Source organism: Anolis sagrei, chromosome 1 (assembly GCF_037176765.1).
Source record: "Anolis sagrei isolate rAnoSag1 chromosome 1, rAnoSag1.mat, whole genome shotgun sequence".
Lineage (NCBI taxonomy): Eukaryota > Metazoa > Chordata > Lepidosauria > Squamata > Dactyloidae > Anolis > Anolis sagrei.
The window spans coordinates 250,148,769-250,165,083 of record NC_090021.1 but is presented as its reverse complement, the minus strand read 5'-3'; the positions used below and the strand labels follow the sequence as shown (position 1 = coordinate 250,165,083).

General features: G+C 38.7%; 1 protein-coding gene across 1 annotated transcript in view; it reads left to right on the top strand.

Moving 5' to 3' along the window:
- Window positions 1-12,537, top strand: part of PDE3B (phosphodiesterase 3B) — a 66,091-nt gene extending 53,554 nt beyond the window's left edge. The window contains exons 11-16 of the mRNA XM_060767514.2: window positions 1,481-1,594; window positions 2,670-2,869; window positions 3,192-3,395; window positions 4,118-4,279; window positions 9,841-10,084; window positions 11,464-12,537. Coding sequence (XP_060623497.2) covers window positions 1,481-1,594; window positions 2,670-2,869; window positions 3,192-3,395; window positions 4,118-4,279; window positions 9,841-10,084; window positions 11,464-11,690 — 1,151 coding nt within the window. The 3' untranslated portion in view covers window positions 11,691-12,537. The remainder of the gene's footprint in view (window positions 1-1,480; window positions 1,595-2,669; window positions 2,870-3,191; window positions 3,396-4,117; window positions 4,280-9,840; window positions 10,085-11,463) is intronic.
- Window positions 12,538-16,315: the final 3,778 nt, after the last annotated feature.

Below are 16,315 nucleotides of genomic sequence, written 5' to 3'. Positions count from 1 at the left end.
GGCAGAAGGGCTTAGGGAAGCAGAAATAAAGCAGATAACAAATATTTTAGACTATTAGAGAATGGTTTGTAAACAAAGCAATTAATGGCAAAACGGCTTTGGAATGTAAATTTGAAGTTCTGTCTCTTCCATTTGTAATATTATGTTCCACTTGTCTCTGCCTGAGAAAGGAGATTATTTAGCTGTAAAGATACAGAAAGGGGAAATACATATGATAATAATAATAATAATAATAATAATAATAATAATACATATTGTGTTAAAAAACAAAGTATGAATCGTCAATGTCGCAATCCCAGGTGACAGCAGGATCGAAGAGAAACAACTGGAAAAGCTTACACAATATGAGGATTTAAAGATCAAACTGCAAAGACTTTGGCACAAGCCAGTAAAGGTGGTCCCAGTGGTGATCGGCACACTGGGTGCAGTGCCTAAAGACCTTGGCCTGCACTTAAACACAATTGGCGCTGACAAAATTACCAGCTGCCAGCTGCAGAAGGCCACCTAACTGGGATCTGCGCGCATTATTCACCGATACATCACACAGTCTTAGACACTTGGGAAGTGTCCGACGTGTGAGCCAATACAACAGCCAGCAAAATGTCTGCTGTGGACTCAGCTTGTTGTGTTTCAAATAATAATAATAATAATAATAATAATAATAATAAATATTATCATTATTATTATCATTATTTCTACCCCACCACCATCTCCCTGAAGGGACTTGAGGCAGCTAACAAAATACAGCAAAGTTCCGCATATAGACAATATATAAATCTAAAACATAAAACCTTAGAGTTACAATCACGCACATACATAATTACAAAATGGCTCTCCATTCCTTGCAGTCAGGGGTGCTTTGAGTGTGTTTTCCTGCATGGTTGAATGTAGTTGGACTGGATGCTCTTGTGTTCTCTTCCAACTTGAGTCCCCATGGGGAGAAAGGTGGGGATATAAATAAAGTAAATAGATAATAAAAACTGATTCTATGATTCTATCAATCCCCATGGGTGCCGGTTAGTTGAGAGTCTACTGTAATATGATGAATTGCATTTCTGAATAGTTGTTTTATTTTGATGGCAAGCAGGAAATCCAGCCATTTGCTGATGAAGAAAAAAATATGTCTTTCCTCTTGAATTAGTGGTTTATCACCGCTTCTGAACACTGTTTTCTTTATTCTTTTATCTCAACCCACCCTTTCTCATTGGCTCTGTTGTCTTGTAATTTTCCAGTCATAACTTTTCTTCCTATTTAGTTCTCTAACACCGAATCTTTCTGCCTCTGCCCAGCTACCCACCCACATCCTGCAATTCAGCTAGCAATTTATAATCCTTTCTGTTCTAGGATATCATTTAATTTCCTCTCAAAGAGAGCTCAGCCATAGATTTATAGTAGAATAGCTTGCAAACAGATAGTAGCTGACAGTAGATTTTAGTTTGTTAAAATAATCCTTGCATTTATTTTTATAAATTGATTTTAGACCACAATCGAATACATGCCACAGATGTTCTTCATGCTGTGTGGTATCTTACAACAAGACCTATTCCTGGATTTCAGCAAATACACAGTGGTGCTATGACAGCAGCTGACAGTGGTATGTGGTTGATATGGTTCTCCGTTTTTACACAAAGACGTTTATGCCAATAAAATAAAATTGATATATGTCATATATTTTTTAAGTGTGTTTCTTTTCTTACATGAAGGTTTCATGTTTGAAAGATAAAACAGTTGGTGTCATTTACAAGCAGTGTGTGTCTGGTTTTAAGATAATTGATTGAATAATTGCAGACATGCTTTTCTTTCCTGCCAAGGAATCGGTTTCACTGAGATCTCTTCTCCTGAATGAGACCCATATCTTCTTGCAGGAGTCAGCATGTTTCTAGCAACTAAAATACATTAGGCTAATATTTCTTTATTTAATTAGGAAATGAAACATCTTAGACTAAAAATATCTAAGATTAAACTCTTTAACTTAATTAGAACTTTTTTTTAAATTTCAGTGTGGAAGTGAAATAGTCTTGGACATTCAATATTCTCTCAAATTAATATACCTATCTTAAAATTTGGTTAAGCCCATTGTGAATTTGATGATATTGCTTTGTATTACAGAAACGAAAAAGCGGTTTGAATCCTATTGGTCATCTTAGTTAGAGAAGCTCCAGTTAGAATAGATCTGTTGAATGGTGAATCATCACTTACTTAGATCTAAAATACTGCTTCTTAAACTGTCAATCCTGACCCCAAATGGGATCCCTTTAATGTTGAGGGTTACAAAAAAAAGTGGCAACCGCTTTGAGTCCCCCCAGGGGTGAGAAAGGCGGTATATAAATACTGTAAATAAACAAACAGTAAAAGGTTTCAAAATGTCATTTATTTATTTACTATATTTATATACTTGCCCTGTCAGCCCAGGGGCGACTCGGAGTCAACCTTTTACACAATCTGTCAGCAACAACACATGGTGTTTATAGTGGTTTCTGCAGAAAATTCTTCAGCTGTACTGCACAAAAAGGAAAATAAGCCTATTTAGCAAGCTCAAAAATGTTTCTGCTGATAAATGAAGGGAGTCCTTCCAATCCAGTGAAATATGTTGGCTGGTAGATAAGCCTTGAAAAATCACTAATGTTGAATGTTCTCAAAATGTTATTTTCATGTTTATTTTTCCCTAGATACAGAAAATGGTATTTTAGCTGGCCATGTTTCCTATGTTTCCTCCAAGAGCTGTCCAATTCTTGATGAAAACTATGGATGCTTAGCTTCAAACATTCCAGCCTTAGAATTAATGGCTTTGTATGTAGCAGCAGCTATGCATGATTATGACCATCCTGGTCGTACAAATGCTTTTTTGGTAGCTACAAATGCTCCTCAGGTAGGAGGATTTACAATAATTTACAGTGAGACAAAAAATACCAAAACTGATGCATGAATGTCCCATTCAGTTCTAAACATATACAGTCAAAGGTATTGATGTTTGTCAACCAATATCTAGTGGATTCAGTAATTACTTGTGTTCAGAGATTGTATTTTAGACTTTTCAGCATGACTTCATATATAAAAGCAAAGCAATGTAACATTTTAATTTTCAGTTAACAAAAGTATTTTTATTTGAAAATTAATTATGTTTTATGAATTGGTTTTATGTATTGGTGAATTTTCAATCATAATACCATTTGTTATGTAATTTTTTACAGGCTGTGTTATATAATGACAGATCAGTTCTGGAAAATCATCATGCAGCTTCTGCATGGAGCCTCTTTTTATCTCAACCAGAATACAACTTCCTGCCTGATCTTGATCATGTACAATTCAAACGATTTCGATTCTTAGTTATTGAAGCAATCCTTGCAACAGACCTCAAGAAACATTTTGATTTCCTTGCAGAATTTAATGCCAAGGTTTGTTACACATGTTTATCTGCACTGTAATGTCAGCTACATAACATATATTTATCTCAATACGGTATATTGTAATAACATTTGGCAGATTTAGAATTACCATTCTAAATACTCAAAAGATCCTGTCTGATCTTAGAAACTGAGCAGTGACAGCTCTGGTTAGTTCTTAAATAAGAGATTGTCACTGAATACCAAGGGTTCTAGGCTGTATTTCAGAGAAAGAAACTGGCAAAACCACCTCTGCGTACACCACTGAGTATCCCTCATGTAAAAAAAACCTCTACAAAATTAATGGGGTCACAATAAGTCAAGAGGCAATTGAAAGCATAAAAAACACATTTCCAAATTGGACCATCATACATTTATTTGATCTTCTGTAAGTCTTCAGATTATATTATGAACACTACAATAAGATAAAACTAACAAAATTACAAGCTACTCAACACATGCTGTTTTTTCACAGTGGAACTGAGGCCAAGTGACTGCTCTTAACTCAAAAAGCTCTTAAGTTGGGATGCACTTAAGTTGAGGTTCCACTGTATATTTTTTCTTAAATAATAACTCAGAGTAAATTTTAAGGATTTAGCCCAGACCCTTTTCCTTTTTATTGGTATGTATATGAGTACCAGCATTTTATGCTCTTTGTATAATACATTATTTGACTTGTTTTTCTGTTTTCATTCTTAACAACATGTTGTACTTTTTTACCCTTTTCCCAATAGGTTAATGATATAAATGGTCATACTATTGAGTGGAGCAGTGAGAGTGATCGGCTATTAGTGTGTCAGATATGCATCAAGCTGGCAGATATCAATGGTCCAGCAAAAGTTAGAGATTTACATTTGAAATGGACAGAGGGTATTGTGAATGAGTTTTATGAACAGGTAAGCCCTTTGTATTGTACAAAACTTTTAAAATCATCTATCAATAGGTTTATGGTTAAATTAGTTCAAGAAAACATGCAGACAATCCTATACACCAGGCAAGAGCAGACATCAGCCCTTCAGATGTTTTGGTCTTTAACTCCCACAATTCCTATCAGCGGAAAAGCTGACTGGGATTTTTTGGGAGTTGACATCCAAAGCACCCGGAGGGCCAGAGTTTGCCCATGTGTGCTATACACCCTCAGGGAATCTGCCAAGCTAAGGGGATACTTAAATACTTTGTTAGATCAGTGTTCCTTCTGTAAATGGAAGGAGTTGCTGGAAGAACCAGACCATCCAATTCTGATTTGGCTCAACTTTGCATAAGTAGATGTGCATGTTGATATGTCTCCATAGATACAGTGTATAGCATAAAGATCTCCCATATCTCAAGGCACTGTGGGCTGTAGTGGGGGTAGAGAGGTGGGGTGGGTCTAATTTGGCAGGTTTGTTGTTGTTCATTCGTTCAGTCATCTCCGACTCTTCATGACCTCATGGACCAGCCCATGCCAGAGCTCCCTGTCGGCCGTCACCACCCCCAGCTCCTTCAAAGTCAGTCCAGTCACTTCAAGGATGCCATCCATCCATCTTGCCTTTGGTCGGCCCCTCTTCCTTTTGCCTTCCACTTTCCCCAGCATAATTGTCTTCTCTAGGCTTTCCTGTCTCCTCATGATGTACCCGAAGTACTTCAGCTTTGTCTCTAGTATCCTTCCCTCCAATGAGCAGTCGGGCTTTATTTCCTGGAGGATGGACTGGTTGGATCTTCTCGCAGTCCAAGGCACTCTCAGAACTTTCCTCCAGCACCACAGCTCAAAAGCATCGATCTTCCTTCGCTCAGCCTTCCCTAAGGTCCAGCTCTCACATCCGTAGGTGACTACAGGGAATACCATGGCTTTGACTAGGCGGATCTTTGTTGCCAGTCTGATGTCTCTACTCTTTACTATTTTATCGAGACTGGTCATTGCTCTCCTCCCAAGAAGTAAGCGTCTTCTGATTTCCTGGCTACAGTCTGCATCTGCAGTAATCTTTGTGCCTAGAAATACAAAGTCTGTCACGGCCTCCACATTTTCTCCCTCTATTTCCCACTTGTCAATCATTCTTGTTGCCATAATCTTGGTTTTTTTGATGTTTAGCTGCAACCCGGCTTTTGCGCTTTCTTCTTTCACCTTGATTAGAAGGCTCCTCAGCTCCTCCTCGCTTTCGGCCATCAGAGTGGTGTCATCTGCATATCTGAGGTTGTTAATGTTTCTTCCAGCAATTCTCACCCCAGCCTTGCATTCATCAAGCCCCGCACATCGCATGATGTGTTATGCATACAAGTTAAAAAGGTTGGGTGAGAGTATGCAGCCTTGCCGTACGCCTTTCCCAATCTTGAACCAGTCTGTTGTTCCGTGGTCAGTTCTTACTGTTGCTACTTGGTCCTTGTACAGATTCCTCAGGAGAGAGACAAGGTGGCTTGGGATGCCCATCCCACCAAGAACTTGCCACAATTTATTATGATCCGCACAGTCAAAGGCTTTAGAGTAGTCAATGAAGCAGAAGTAGATGTTTTTCTGAAACTCCCTTCCTTTCTCCATTATCCAGCGGATATTGGCAATCTGGTCTCTTGTTCCTTTGCCTTTTCTAAACCCAGCTTGAACATCTGGCATCTCTCTCTCCATATATTGCTGGAGTCTTCCTTGCAGGATCTTGAGCATTACCTTACTGGCATGAGAAATAAGGGCCACTGTACGGAAGTTTGAGCAGTCTTTTGCATTTCCCTTTTTTGGTATGGGGATATAAGTTGATTTTTTTCCAGTCTGATGGCCATTCTTGTGTTTTCCATATTTGCTGGCATATGGCATGCATCACCTTAACAGCATCATCTTTTAAGATTTTAAACAGTTCAGCTGGGATCCCGTCGTCTCCTGCTGCCTTGTTGTTAGCAATGCTTCTTAAGGCCCATTCAACCTCACTCCTCAGGATGTCTGGTTCTAATTCATTCACCACACCGTCAAAACTATCCTCGATATTATTATCCTTCCTATACAGATCTTCTGTATAGTCTCGCCACCTTCTCTTGATCTCTTCAGCTTCTGTTAGGTCCCTGCCATCTTTGTTTCTTATCATACCAATTTTTGCCTGAAATTTACTTCCAATGTTTCTAATTTTCTGGAAGAGGTCTCTTGTCCTTCCTATTCTGTTGTCTTCTTCCACTTCCATGCATTGCTTATTTAAAAATAGTTCCTTATCTCTTCTGGCTAACCTCTGGAATTGCACATTTAACTGGGCATATCTCCCCTTATCACTGTTTCCTTTTGCTTTCCTCCTTTCTTGAGCTACTTCAGTGTCTCAGCAGACAACCATTTTGCCTTCTTCGTTTTCTTTTTCTTTGGGACGTACTTTGTTGCCACCTCCTGAACAATGTCGTAGACTTCCGTCCATAGTTCTTCTGGGACTCTGTTTACTAAATCTAGTCCTTCAAATCTGTTCTTCACTTCCACTGTATATTCACTAGGAATGTTAGTGAGATCATATCTAACTGGTCTGTGTATTTTCCCTGATCTCTTTAGTTTTATTTTAAATTGTGCAATAAGAACTTCATGATCTGAGCTACAGTCAGCCCCAGGTCTTGTTTTCACCGACTGGATGGATGTCTGCCACCTTTGGTTGCAAAGGATGTAGTCAATCTGATTTCGGTGCTGACCATCTGGTGAAGTCCATGTGTAAAGCCGTCTTTTAGGTTGTTGGAAGAGAGTGTTGGAAGAGAGTTTTCCTGGCAAAATTCTATCAGCCTGCGTCCCGCTTCATTTTGTTCTCCCAGACCATGCTTGCCTGTGATCCCAGTTGTCATTTGACGTCCCACCTTGGCATTCCAGTCTCCTGTAATGAAAATAATGTCTCTTTTTGGTGTATTATCCAGTAGGTCCTGCAGATCCTCATAGAACTGATCTGCTTCTGCTTTTTCAGCAGCTGTGGTTGGGGCGTATATTTGGATCACTGTGATGTTGAAAGGCTTTCCTTGCACTCGAATTGAGATCATTCTGTCATTTTTTGGGTTGTATCCAAGCACTGCTTTAGCGAATTTCTTATTAATTATGAAGGCTACTCCATTTCTTCGATGTTCCTCTTGTCCGCAGTAGTAGATCTGGTGGTCATCTGATGTGAAGTGGCCCATTCCAGTCCATTTCAGTTCGCTGACCCCCAGAATGTCTATCTTTAGTCTTGACATCTCACCAATAACAACATCCAATTTGCCCTGGCTCATAGATCTTACATTCCAGGTTCCTATGGTGTGTTGATCTTTAGAGCATCGGATTCGTCGTTCACCTCCAGTACCGTCGGCCGCTAGCCTTCCTTTCGGCTTTGAGCTAGCTGCATCATCACATCTGGGGCTAGTTGAACTTATCCTCTGCTCCTCCCCAGTAGCATTTTGGCCATCTTCTGACCTGGGAGTCCCATCTTCCAATGGCATAGCGATATATCTCTGGCTGTACTGGTCCATTTAGTTTTCTTGGCAAGGATACTGGGGTGGTTTGCCGTTGCCTTCCCCAGGGATCACGCTTGGTCTGACCTCTCTGCCACGACCGTCCCGTCTTGGGTGGCCCTTCACGGTTTCGCTCATGACATCATTGAGGTGCTCAAGCTCCAGCGCCACAACAAGGCGGTGATCCTTTGCTGGAGCAGGTTAGGCTCTGCCATTTTTAGTACCTATCATGACGTGGACTGGTGAACATTGGGGCTTTATTGTTCAAGCCTATTAAGAGAACAGCCATTCTGTGATAATGATGCAGAGAGCTCCATGCACAGTCAAAATGCATCTATACCAGATAGGAAAATTATTTTGCTATGGATTTGTAATCTTCGGGCAACTGTATCCACACTGAAAAGAAAATCCCTGGCACACCTAGGACCATTAGAATACCAGAAAATGTGGAAGCAGTAAGAGCATCCACTTGGCAATCACCAAGGTGTTCTCCTAAGCATAATAATAATAATAATAATAATAATAATAATAATAATAATAACCAACTTTATTTGTACCCTGCCACCATCTCCCCAATGGGGACTCGGAGCGGCTTACATGGGGCCAAGCCCAAACAACAATTACGATAAAGAACGACCGAATGCAAACCGAAAACGCAACCAATAAACAACATAATTACATAAGACATATGATTATACAACAATATAAAATTACAATAAATACAAACACAGTGACAATGGGCGGGCTATGTGTAATGGTTAAAAGAACTAATTAAAATTGGTTAAAAACTCGGGTGAGATAAAAGGGAAACAAATTATTTGTGGAGGAGGGCTCATTATAGTGGGGATGTGGAATCAAACTTTCCCACAAGGGGGGAAACGTGTACTTCAGTGACAGAACATTGCACATGAGGGATAATGTGGGATTGAATACCTATTCACCAAATACCAAGCATGCCATGGTATTGGGGATATCAAGTCAGAGTTTGAGGAAGATTCTGCATACCAATTTAAAACTGCATCCTTACAAAATTGTTTGACTTTTAAAACCCATTAAAACCTGTTTTTATGTACTTTTCAGGAATAGATACTTTGTTCTGGATAGCTTTGTTTCATATTTATACCCCTTTATACTCCACCCTTTATATCTCCTAATGTTATTCTGAACTCACGTTGTGTGGTGATAACTATTGTACATTGAAAGTTGCATGTTGTCAAAATCTTTAATTGAAAAATTCAGTACTCTACATGAAATATTTTAGAACCACTAACAGAATGATATGGAATATAGATTTTCGCGACCTTGATATTCTACAATACCTACAGTATCTTCCACTGAAAGGTCTCTCTGGAATATGAGTGACACATGTGCTAAATTATTTTAGCTGATGGAGTAATGATTTCTGTATGCTGTAAAAAAAAGTCTCTGTGAGGAGTAGAAATGCTGTGTGGACTTTTAAAGGACTGCCAGGAATGTCCATAAATAGTTTGCTCAGCTTTTCTACTGTTACGAAAGATTTTTATTTACAGCATATAGACAGTATTGTCCCATCAGCTAAAATAATTCAGTAAATGTGCCACTCATATCCCAGAGAGACTTCTCAATGGAAGATGTTGCAGCTCTTGAATATAGAGGTTGTGGATGCTGGTTTTCAGTCAGTTTTATTTTTGATCTAATATTGGTTATTCATTTAAATTTTAAAGTTCAAGACTTTCACAACATATTTTTCAGTGCACCATACCTATCATTTTCTACCAGTTTAGACCATAGCATCTGAACCCTCATACAACATATTAAGCCCATCAGTAATCAGTTAGCTTCTGATACTCCATCATAAGTATTAGGAAAGTATAGGGGCTGCAGTGGAGTCTTAAAGGAGATGCCTGCTGTGTGTTCTTGATGAAATTATATAAAACTAGAAATAGTAATATGTTTTTTTGTTCTGTACTTCTTTCTTAAAATGTTGGTTATTGGTTTTTGTTTTATATGCTAGCCTTACAAAACATAACACGAGTATCTAGTCAAATCTAAATGTCATATTCTGATGACCTTTCAGGGAGATGAAGAGGCAAGTTTGGGATTACCCATAAGCCCTTTTATGGATCGACATTCTCCTCAGCTTGCAAAATTACAAGAATCTTTTATTACTCATATTGTTGGTCCCCTCTGTAATTCCTACGATGCAGCTGGGTTGCTTCCTGGCCAGTGGATTGATGAAAAAGATTATAATGAAAGTTCTGATGAATATGATGCAGAAGAATTGGATAGTGAAGACGACGAAATTGATGACTTTGGCACAAGTAAGATTAAATGCTTATTTGAAATAGCATGCAGAAGTTTAAATTCTGCATTTTGATTTACATACTCATAGAAATAATTGTTTATTTTCCCTTTTTGTGACATTTTTATACTATTTATATATTGCAAAGGTTCCAAAGTGGTTTATTGTGCTAGTGTTAGAAACAAAAGACATAAAGCAGTGTTGATAAAACAAATATTTATTTATTGGGATGTGGAAGTTTGATTCTGATGAAATATGGCTCCTTCCATGCTCCCCTCCCTTCTTAGCTCTTCTACAAGTTCATATCAACCAATAGAGCAGCTCTTCCAATATATCCCTCTGCTGGCTGATCACTGCGATCATCTGGCAGAAGGGGGTTATGCTGGATAAGGCCAGTTCATCTGACAAAGTTTGTGTTTAGCAAGAAGGATCTCTGAGCTATGTAGAGCCTATAGTAGCTTGGAGAGTTGGGGGAAAAAATTCAGAAGTATTTAGCATACAAGCTATCCAATGCGTACATATGTATAGCTAGAATTACATTTTTAAAATGTACCTGTATTCAACTTAAGAACAAACCTACAGAACCTACCTTGTTCGTAACTTGAGGAATGCCTGTAAAATGAATTATAAAGTAAGGATTACTGTCCTTTCAAGTTCCAGCAGTAGTGCCCTACAGTAATGCTATTTCTCTGTAGCATTCCCCCAAATTCCACCTACTGTTATGCTTTCTGGAGTACTATTAGCCTTGCAGAGAAGCCATGTATCTCATAAGGAATATCTTATTATCAAAACAGAGTTGGCAAAACATGGCTCTGAGCCTGTATAAGCACCTCACATATTTTGTTTTGTTGCCTTTGTCCTCTCAAGATTTTTCAGATTCTGGCACAAAAGGTGAATTCCTACTGCTGGAAGCTTTCAGGAGTAGCAATTCCCTTCTTATTTAGGTTGCAAGGAACCCCTGCATTGTTCACCTCCCTCCCTCCCAGCCCCTTCTGAAATCTAAAAGTAGACTCCCAAACACTTGCACATGTTGTGTTTGTGGGAAATTAGCCACAGACTTAGGGCAGCTGCTCACTCTAGAAAGGAAGAGGGAGCTTGGCCTTGAGTGGTGGAAATGATACCTGCAGCTACTCCAGAAATAATGGTATTTGAACCAGTTAAGGTTAATGTTGGAATTTGAAAAAGTAACAACATAATCCTCGTTCAAAATGAGCAATGTTATTTAGCTATTACTTCCAAAGCCTTTTAAAAAGCAATGTTAAAACCAGTTCCATATAGTACGTGTTTACTGTTTACTGTTTCATACTTTTATTATTGTATTGCTTTTCTAAATAGAAAAAAGTTTCATATTTGTTTAGGCCTAGATTTTCGAAACTGAGTTTTTCTTCCATTTTGCAGAGCTACAAAGAAGAAAAAGACGGCGGATATTTTGTCAACTAATACACCATTTGAATGAAAATCACAAGATATGGAAGAAGATAGTTGAAGAAGAAGAAGAACTAAATAAATCAGAAGAGAGTAAACAGGCAGAGAATACATCCTTAGGTCAATCAGATGAAATTCAGGTTATTGAGGAAGCCGATGAAGAAGAGGAACACCATCAGGGGGAAGAGAACACTTTTTAAGAACTCAGTATGGTAAATATCACCAATCCAGACAGTATACAGTCTTTAGATTGAGATAGTTGACAGGACTATGACAGATTGGAATACTGTGAAAAGACAACTATTTCTCTAGCAGCATCCTGCTCCTTTGCACTTTCACCTTATGCAAGGATGTTGTGCCCAATTTGGTCTTCAATTGCCTTGTTTTGCTGCCTTGCTGAAAATAGCTGATTATTATCAAAGTGGTATTTTGACGTCAAATTCAGTAGCATCAGTTACCAAAGTTATCAAAACATTTTGTTTCTAACAGCATATTAAGTCTTTAAAATGTTTTGGAATATGTATTTTATTTTTAATGTGAATCTAAAAATTGCCTTGCCTATTGCAAAATTGCCGATAGAATTCACAAGTTTATTAACAGTTTTCTTAATACAATTATTTTGGGTTGATTTAACCATTTCATGACTGCAACCAGAATAGCTTATTTCTGGGTTTTGTGGTTAAAATTGAATCCTGTATGCATCAGTTTGATGCTTTTTACTGTGATGCATAACCTGCCATTTTATTTTTCTGAAAATGTTCAGGTTTGCAGTGGGTATCCAGACTAGTTTGCTAAATGTACACCAGTTGCCTTTTTTCTTGCTGTTCTGTAATAGAACATAAAAAGCCATCTCACTGTTTAAATAATTAAGGGACTTTATTCTTTTAGCTACTTATAAATGTGTTTTACTCAGGATTCATGTTTAGAAACATGGCATCAGATTTTATATTTACAACCTTGTGTTAGTGCTCAATGTTCATTTTAAAGTATACTACTTTTCTCTTTATATGTAAACTTCAAAAGAATTAAATGATTGTTTTCTATAAACTGTTCTTCCAAACTCTGTTTTATCTTAGTTTACAAAACACCTGACACATGAAATATATCTTGACAGTAATTTCACACATTCTTTTTGCCTAGAATATACAGGAGTGATCATTAAATTAACTTTGCTTTCCATAGACTGTTATGGTCATTTCAAATTCACATGATACACAGAAGTGTTGCGAGCAGTTTTCTTTGTTCCTTCATTGTGTAATGGATTGCAGTTCACTTAGTTCATTGGGTTGCTGTGAGTTTTCCGGGCTGTATCACCATGTTCCAAAAGCATTCTCTCCTGATGTTTCACCCACATCTATAGCAGGCATCCTCAGAAGGTCTGTTGGAAACTAGGCAGGTGAGGTTTATATATCTGTGGAATGTCTAGGGTGGGAGAAAGAACTCCTATCTGTTGGAAGCAGGTATGAATGTTGCAATTAGCCACTTAGTTCATGTTTATTTTGGCCCTTAGATGACATAAACACAATTTATTAAATTAACAATTGCATGATTTTAAAAAAAACTAAATAGAGAATGCAGAATATCTCCCTGGTTTCATAATCTGCCAGGCGTGGTGGAATCTTTAACCAATCGTCTCCTGTTCTTGGCTCTTCCAAACTGCTATTAACAATCTAAACAAGCTAGCGCAGAGATCTTTGTCCATGCTTTTTGGTGAAATTGACCCTGCTTCATCCACTCACAGTAATCATTTGTTGATTAGATAGGCTGGATGGCCAAAACACAGATAAATCATCCAGGCTTTCAGAGGGTTCACACACTTGTTCTTACTCCATACCTATGTTGCCTTGCCTTCTGCAGGTTATACACAGCTCTTGTATGATACCATGATTGATTCTTCCCATGTCCAAGAAAAGACATTATACAATATTGTATTTTTTGTAGCTGACATCTAGAGTCCAACTCAAGTCATAGTTAACACAACCCCATCCAGGGCCTTCCAGGAGACCCTCTCTATACCCATGGATAAGGAGGCTAAGAAGTTGGATGCCAGAGAAAGAAAATTTTCTTACATTGACCAGATGTACTAGATCAGTGGTTCCCCAGGTGTTTGGGACTACAACTCCCAGAAATCCCAGCCAGTTTACCAGCTGTTAGGATTTCTGGGAGTTAAAGGCCAAAACATCTGGGGACCCACAGGTTGAGAACCACTGTGCTAGATATTTCACTATGCAATATTAATGGAGAGAGGAGTATATCAACCATTCCTATGGGATTATTTATTTATTTATTTATTTATTTATGCGCTTGTATACCGCTAATATCTCAGCCTAAATCGGCGACTCATTGCGGTTTACAACACTTAAAAAACAACAATATTCAGTTTAAAAGCATAAAACACATATACAATACAAATTATTGGGCCACCAATAACCATCCAATGCATCTCGTAACTGGAGTCGCAATCCAAATTCATCGTCCATGATTACCAGTCCTTTAGTCATCATAATTCGTTGCAACGGATTAACCGAATGCTTGTTTAAACATCCATGTCTTCAATCTTTTCCGAAACACCATCAGCGAGGGGGCTGATCTTACCTCTATGGGGAGGGTGTTCCAAAGCCGAGGGGCCACCACAGAGAAGGCCCTGTCTCTCGTTCCCGCCAGCCGCACTTGTGAAGCCGGCAGGATAGAGAGCAGGGACTCCCCAGAAGATCTTAGGGTCCTGGTGGGCTGATAGGTTGAGATACGTTCGGATAGATAAGTTGGGCCAGAACCGTTTAGGGCTTTAAAGGCCAACGCCAGCACTTTGAATTGAGCCCGGTAGCAGATCGGCAGCCAGTGGAGCTGGTGCAGCAGAGGAGTTGTATGCTCTCTGCGCCCCGCTCCTGTTAGTATCATGGCTGCCGCCCGTTGGACTAATTGGAGCTTCCGGGCTGTCTTCAAAGGCAACCCCACGGAGAGAGCGTTGCAGTAGTCAAGACGGGATGTAACCAGAGCGTGGACTACCGTGGCCAAGTCAGACTTCCCAAGGTACGGTCGCAGATAAGAAGACCCCTTACCTTAATAGGCCCTCTGAGGAAGACTATAAGGTTGCTGTGGCACTTCAGATGAAAGCGCATAAAGTGGCACTGCAACGGATTACCACCTCTTGTCGCGCTGTCAATTATAACAGAAAGACACTTGCTGGTGCAGTTGAAATATGAAGACATGCATGGTTGAGATCACAAATTGTCCAAGTAAGTTTGCCCCACAATTGAGGACCTCCTTTTTCACGAAGAAGTTTACCTATTGCTTGCACATATAACAAGTTCAAGGACCCCCAGAAGATGCACCACACTGCTTTAAAAAATGGTTCCAATCCCCTCCTCCCCCCCTCCCCCCCAAACAATCATCTTGCCAAAAGATTGTCTTGGAACAAGTATGATTCGGTATCGAAATACCAATATAGTCCTGAATCTGGATGTCAACAAAGGCTGTTCTAGCTGCATCTTCATCTTCTAAGAAGTCTTATATGATCTCTAGGCTCAAATCACAACTCCAGCGGGATTCGTTGACTCTTTGACTTCTACAATGAGTGCCTTCCTACAAGCCTACTTCCATTGAATATATCACCTTTCGTGACAATTTTTTTATGGGCAGCTGACATACTTCAGGAATAGTTTTGTTATTCTTTTAGGTGATTGTAAATCAGGGAAAGATTAGAACTGTGAATGTATTTATTTTTAAGGATTGTGCTTTGTGGTTTAGTGCAAACATAATATTTGATTTGAAGGGAAAATTGTCAGAACATTTAACTAGCTTGGGCTCCTGTTGTCATCTACTTAAAGGATTCACACAACAGTAAGTGATCACTGAATTGCTATCTCTTAATAGTGGTTCTCAATCTGTGGGTTCTTGGGTGTTTTGGCCTATAACTCCCAGAAATCCCAGCCAGTTTACCAGCTGTTAGGATTTCTGGGAGTTGAAGGCCAAAACATCTGGGGGCCCACTGGTTGAGAACCACTGTCTTAACATAGGTCTGTCATTTTTATTAGTTTTTCCAATCAGTTAAGACGTGTTGCCAAATAATTTCTAATATCAGTCAATGTTGCTTAATCTGTATTTCAAAGTACAGCATTGCTCAGCTGGACTAGAAACTAGAGTTTGGAGAATGCAGTCTGTTATGAAGTTAATTCCCAAAACACTGCTGCAAATGAATAGATTTTAAAACAGCATAAAATATCCTTTCCTGAGAAAACATGAACTGATGTTCAGTAGCAAGTCTAGCTTTTGCTAGTGATATAAAAGAGTCATAAGGCTCGTCACTGATTTTGTAAATTGGAATATTAAATACCAAAAGGAGGAAAAGAAGGGAGGAAGAAGGAGAGAACGGAAGGATGGATGAATGCATGAAGGAATGGTGGTACAGTTCCGATAGCTTTACTAACAGTATTCAAGTAGAAAAAAATGACAAATGCATGTGAGAATCAGCTTTATATTTAAGCTGAAGGATACCGAATATGGTGGTGCTTTATTATAGTTTTGTGCCTTCAAGTCATTTCTAACTTATGGTGACCATATCACAGGTTTTTTGTTTTTGTTTGTTTAATTAAGGACTGACCACTTCCTCCACATTCGGAAGGATGCCTATTAGTTGGGATTGCTTTTATTGTGTGTTCTACATGACAGAGTTGGACTGGATAGCCCTTGTAATCTCTTCCAAATTTATAATTATTATTCTGATTCTAAATCAATAAAGATGTTTGTCCCCAGAGTCTTTTTACTACTTTGCAAAAAATACAGATATATATGTTAAAATGTTGCTTTACTAAATTAATCAGCGATA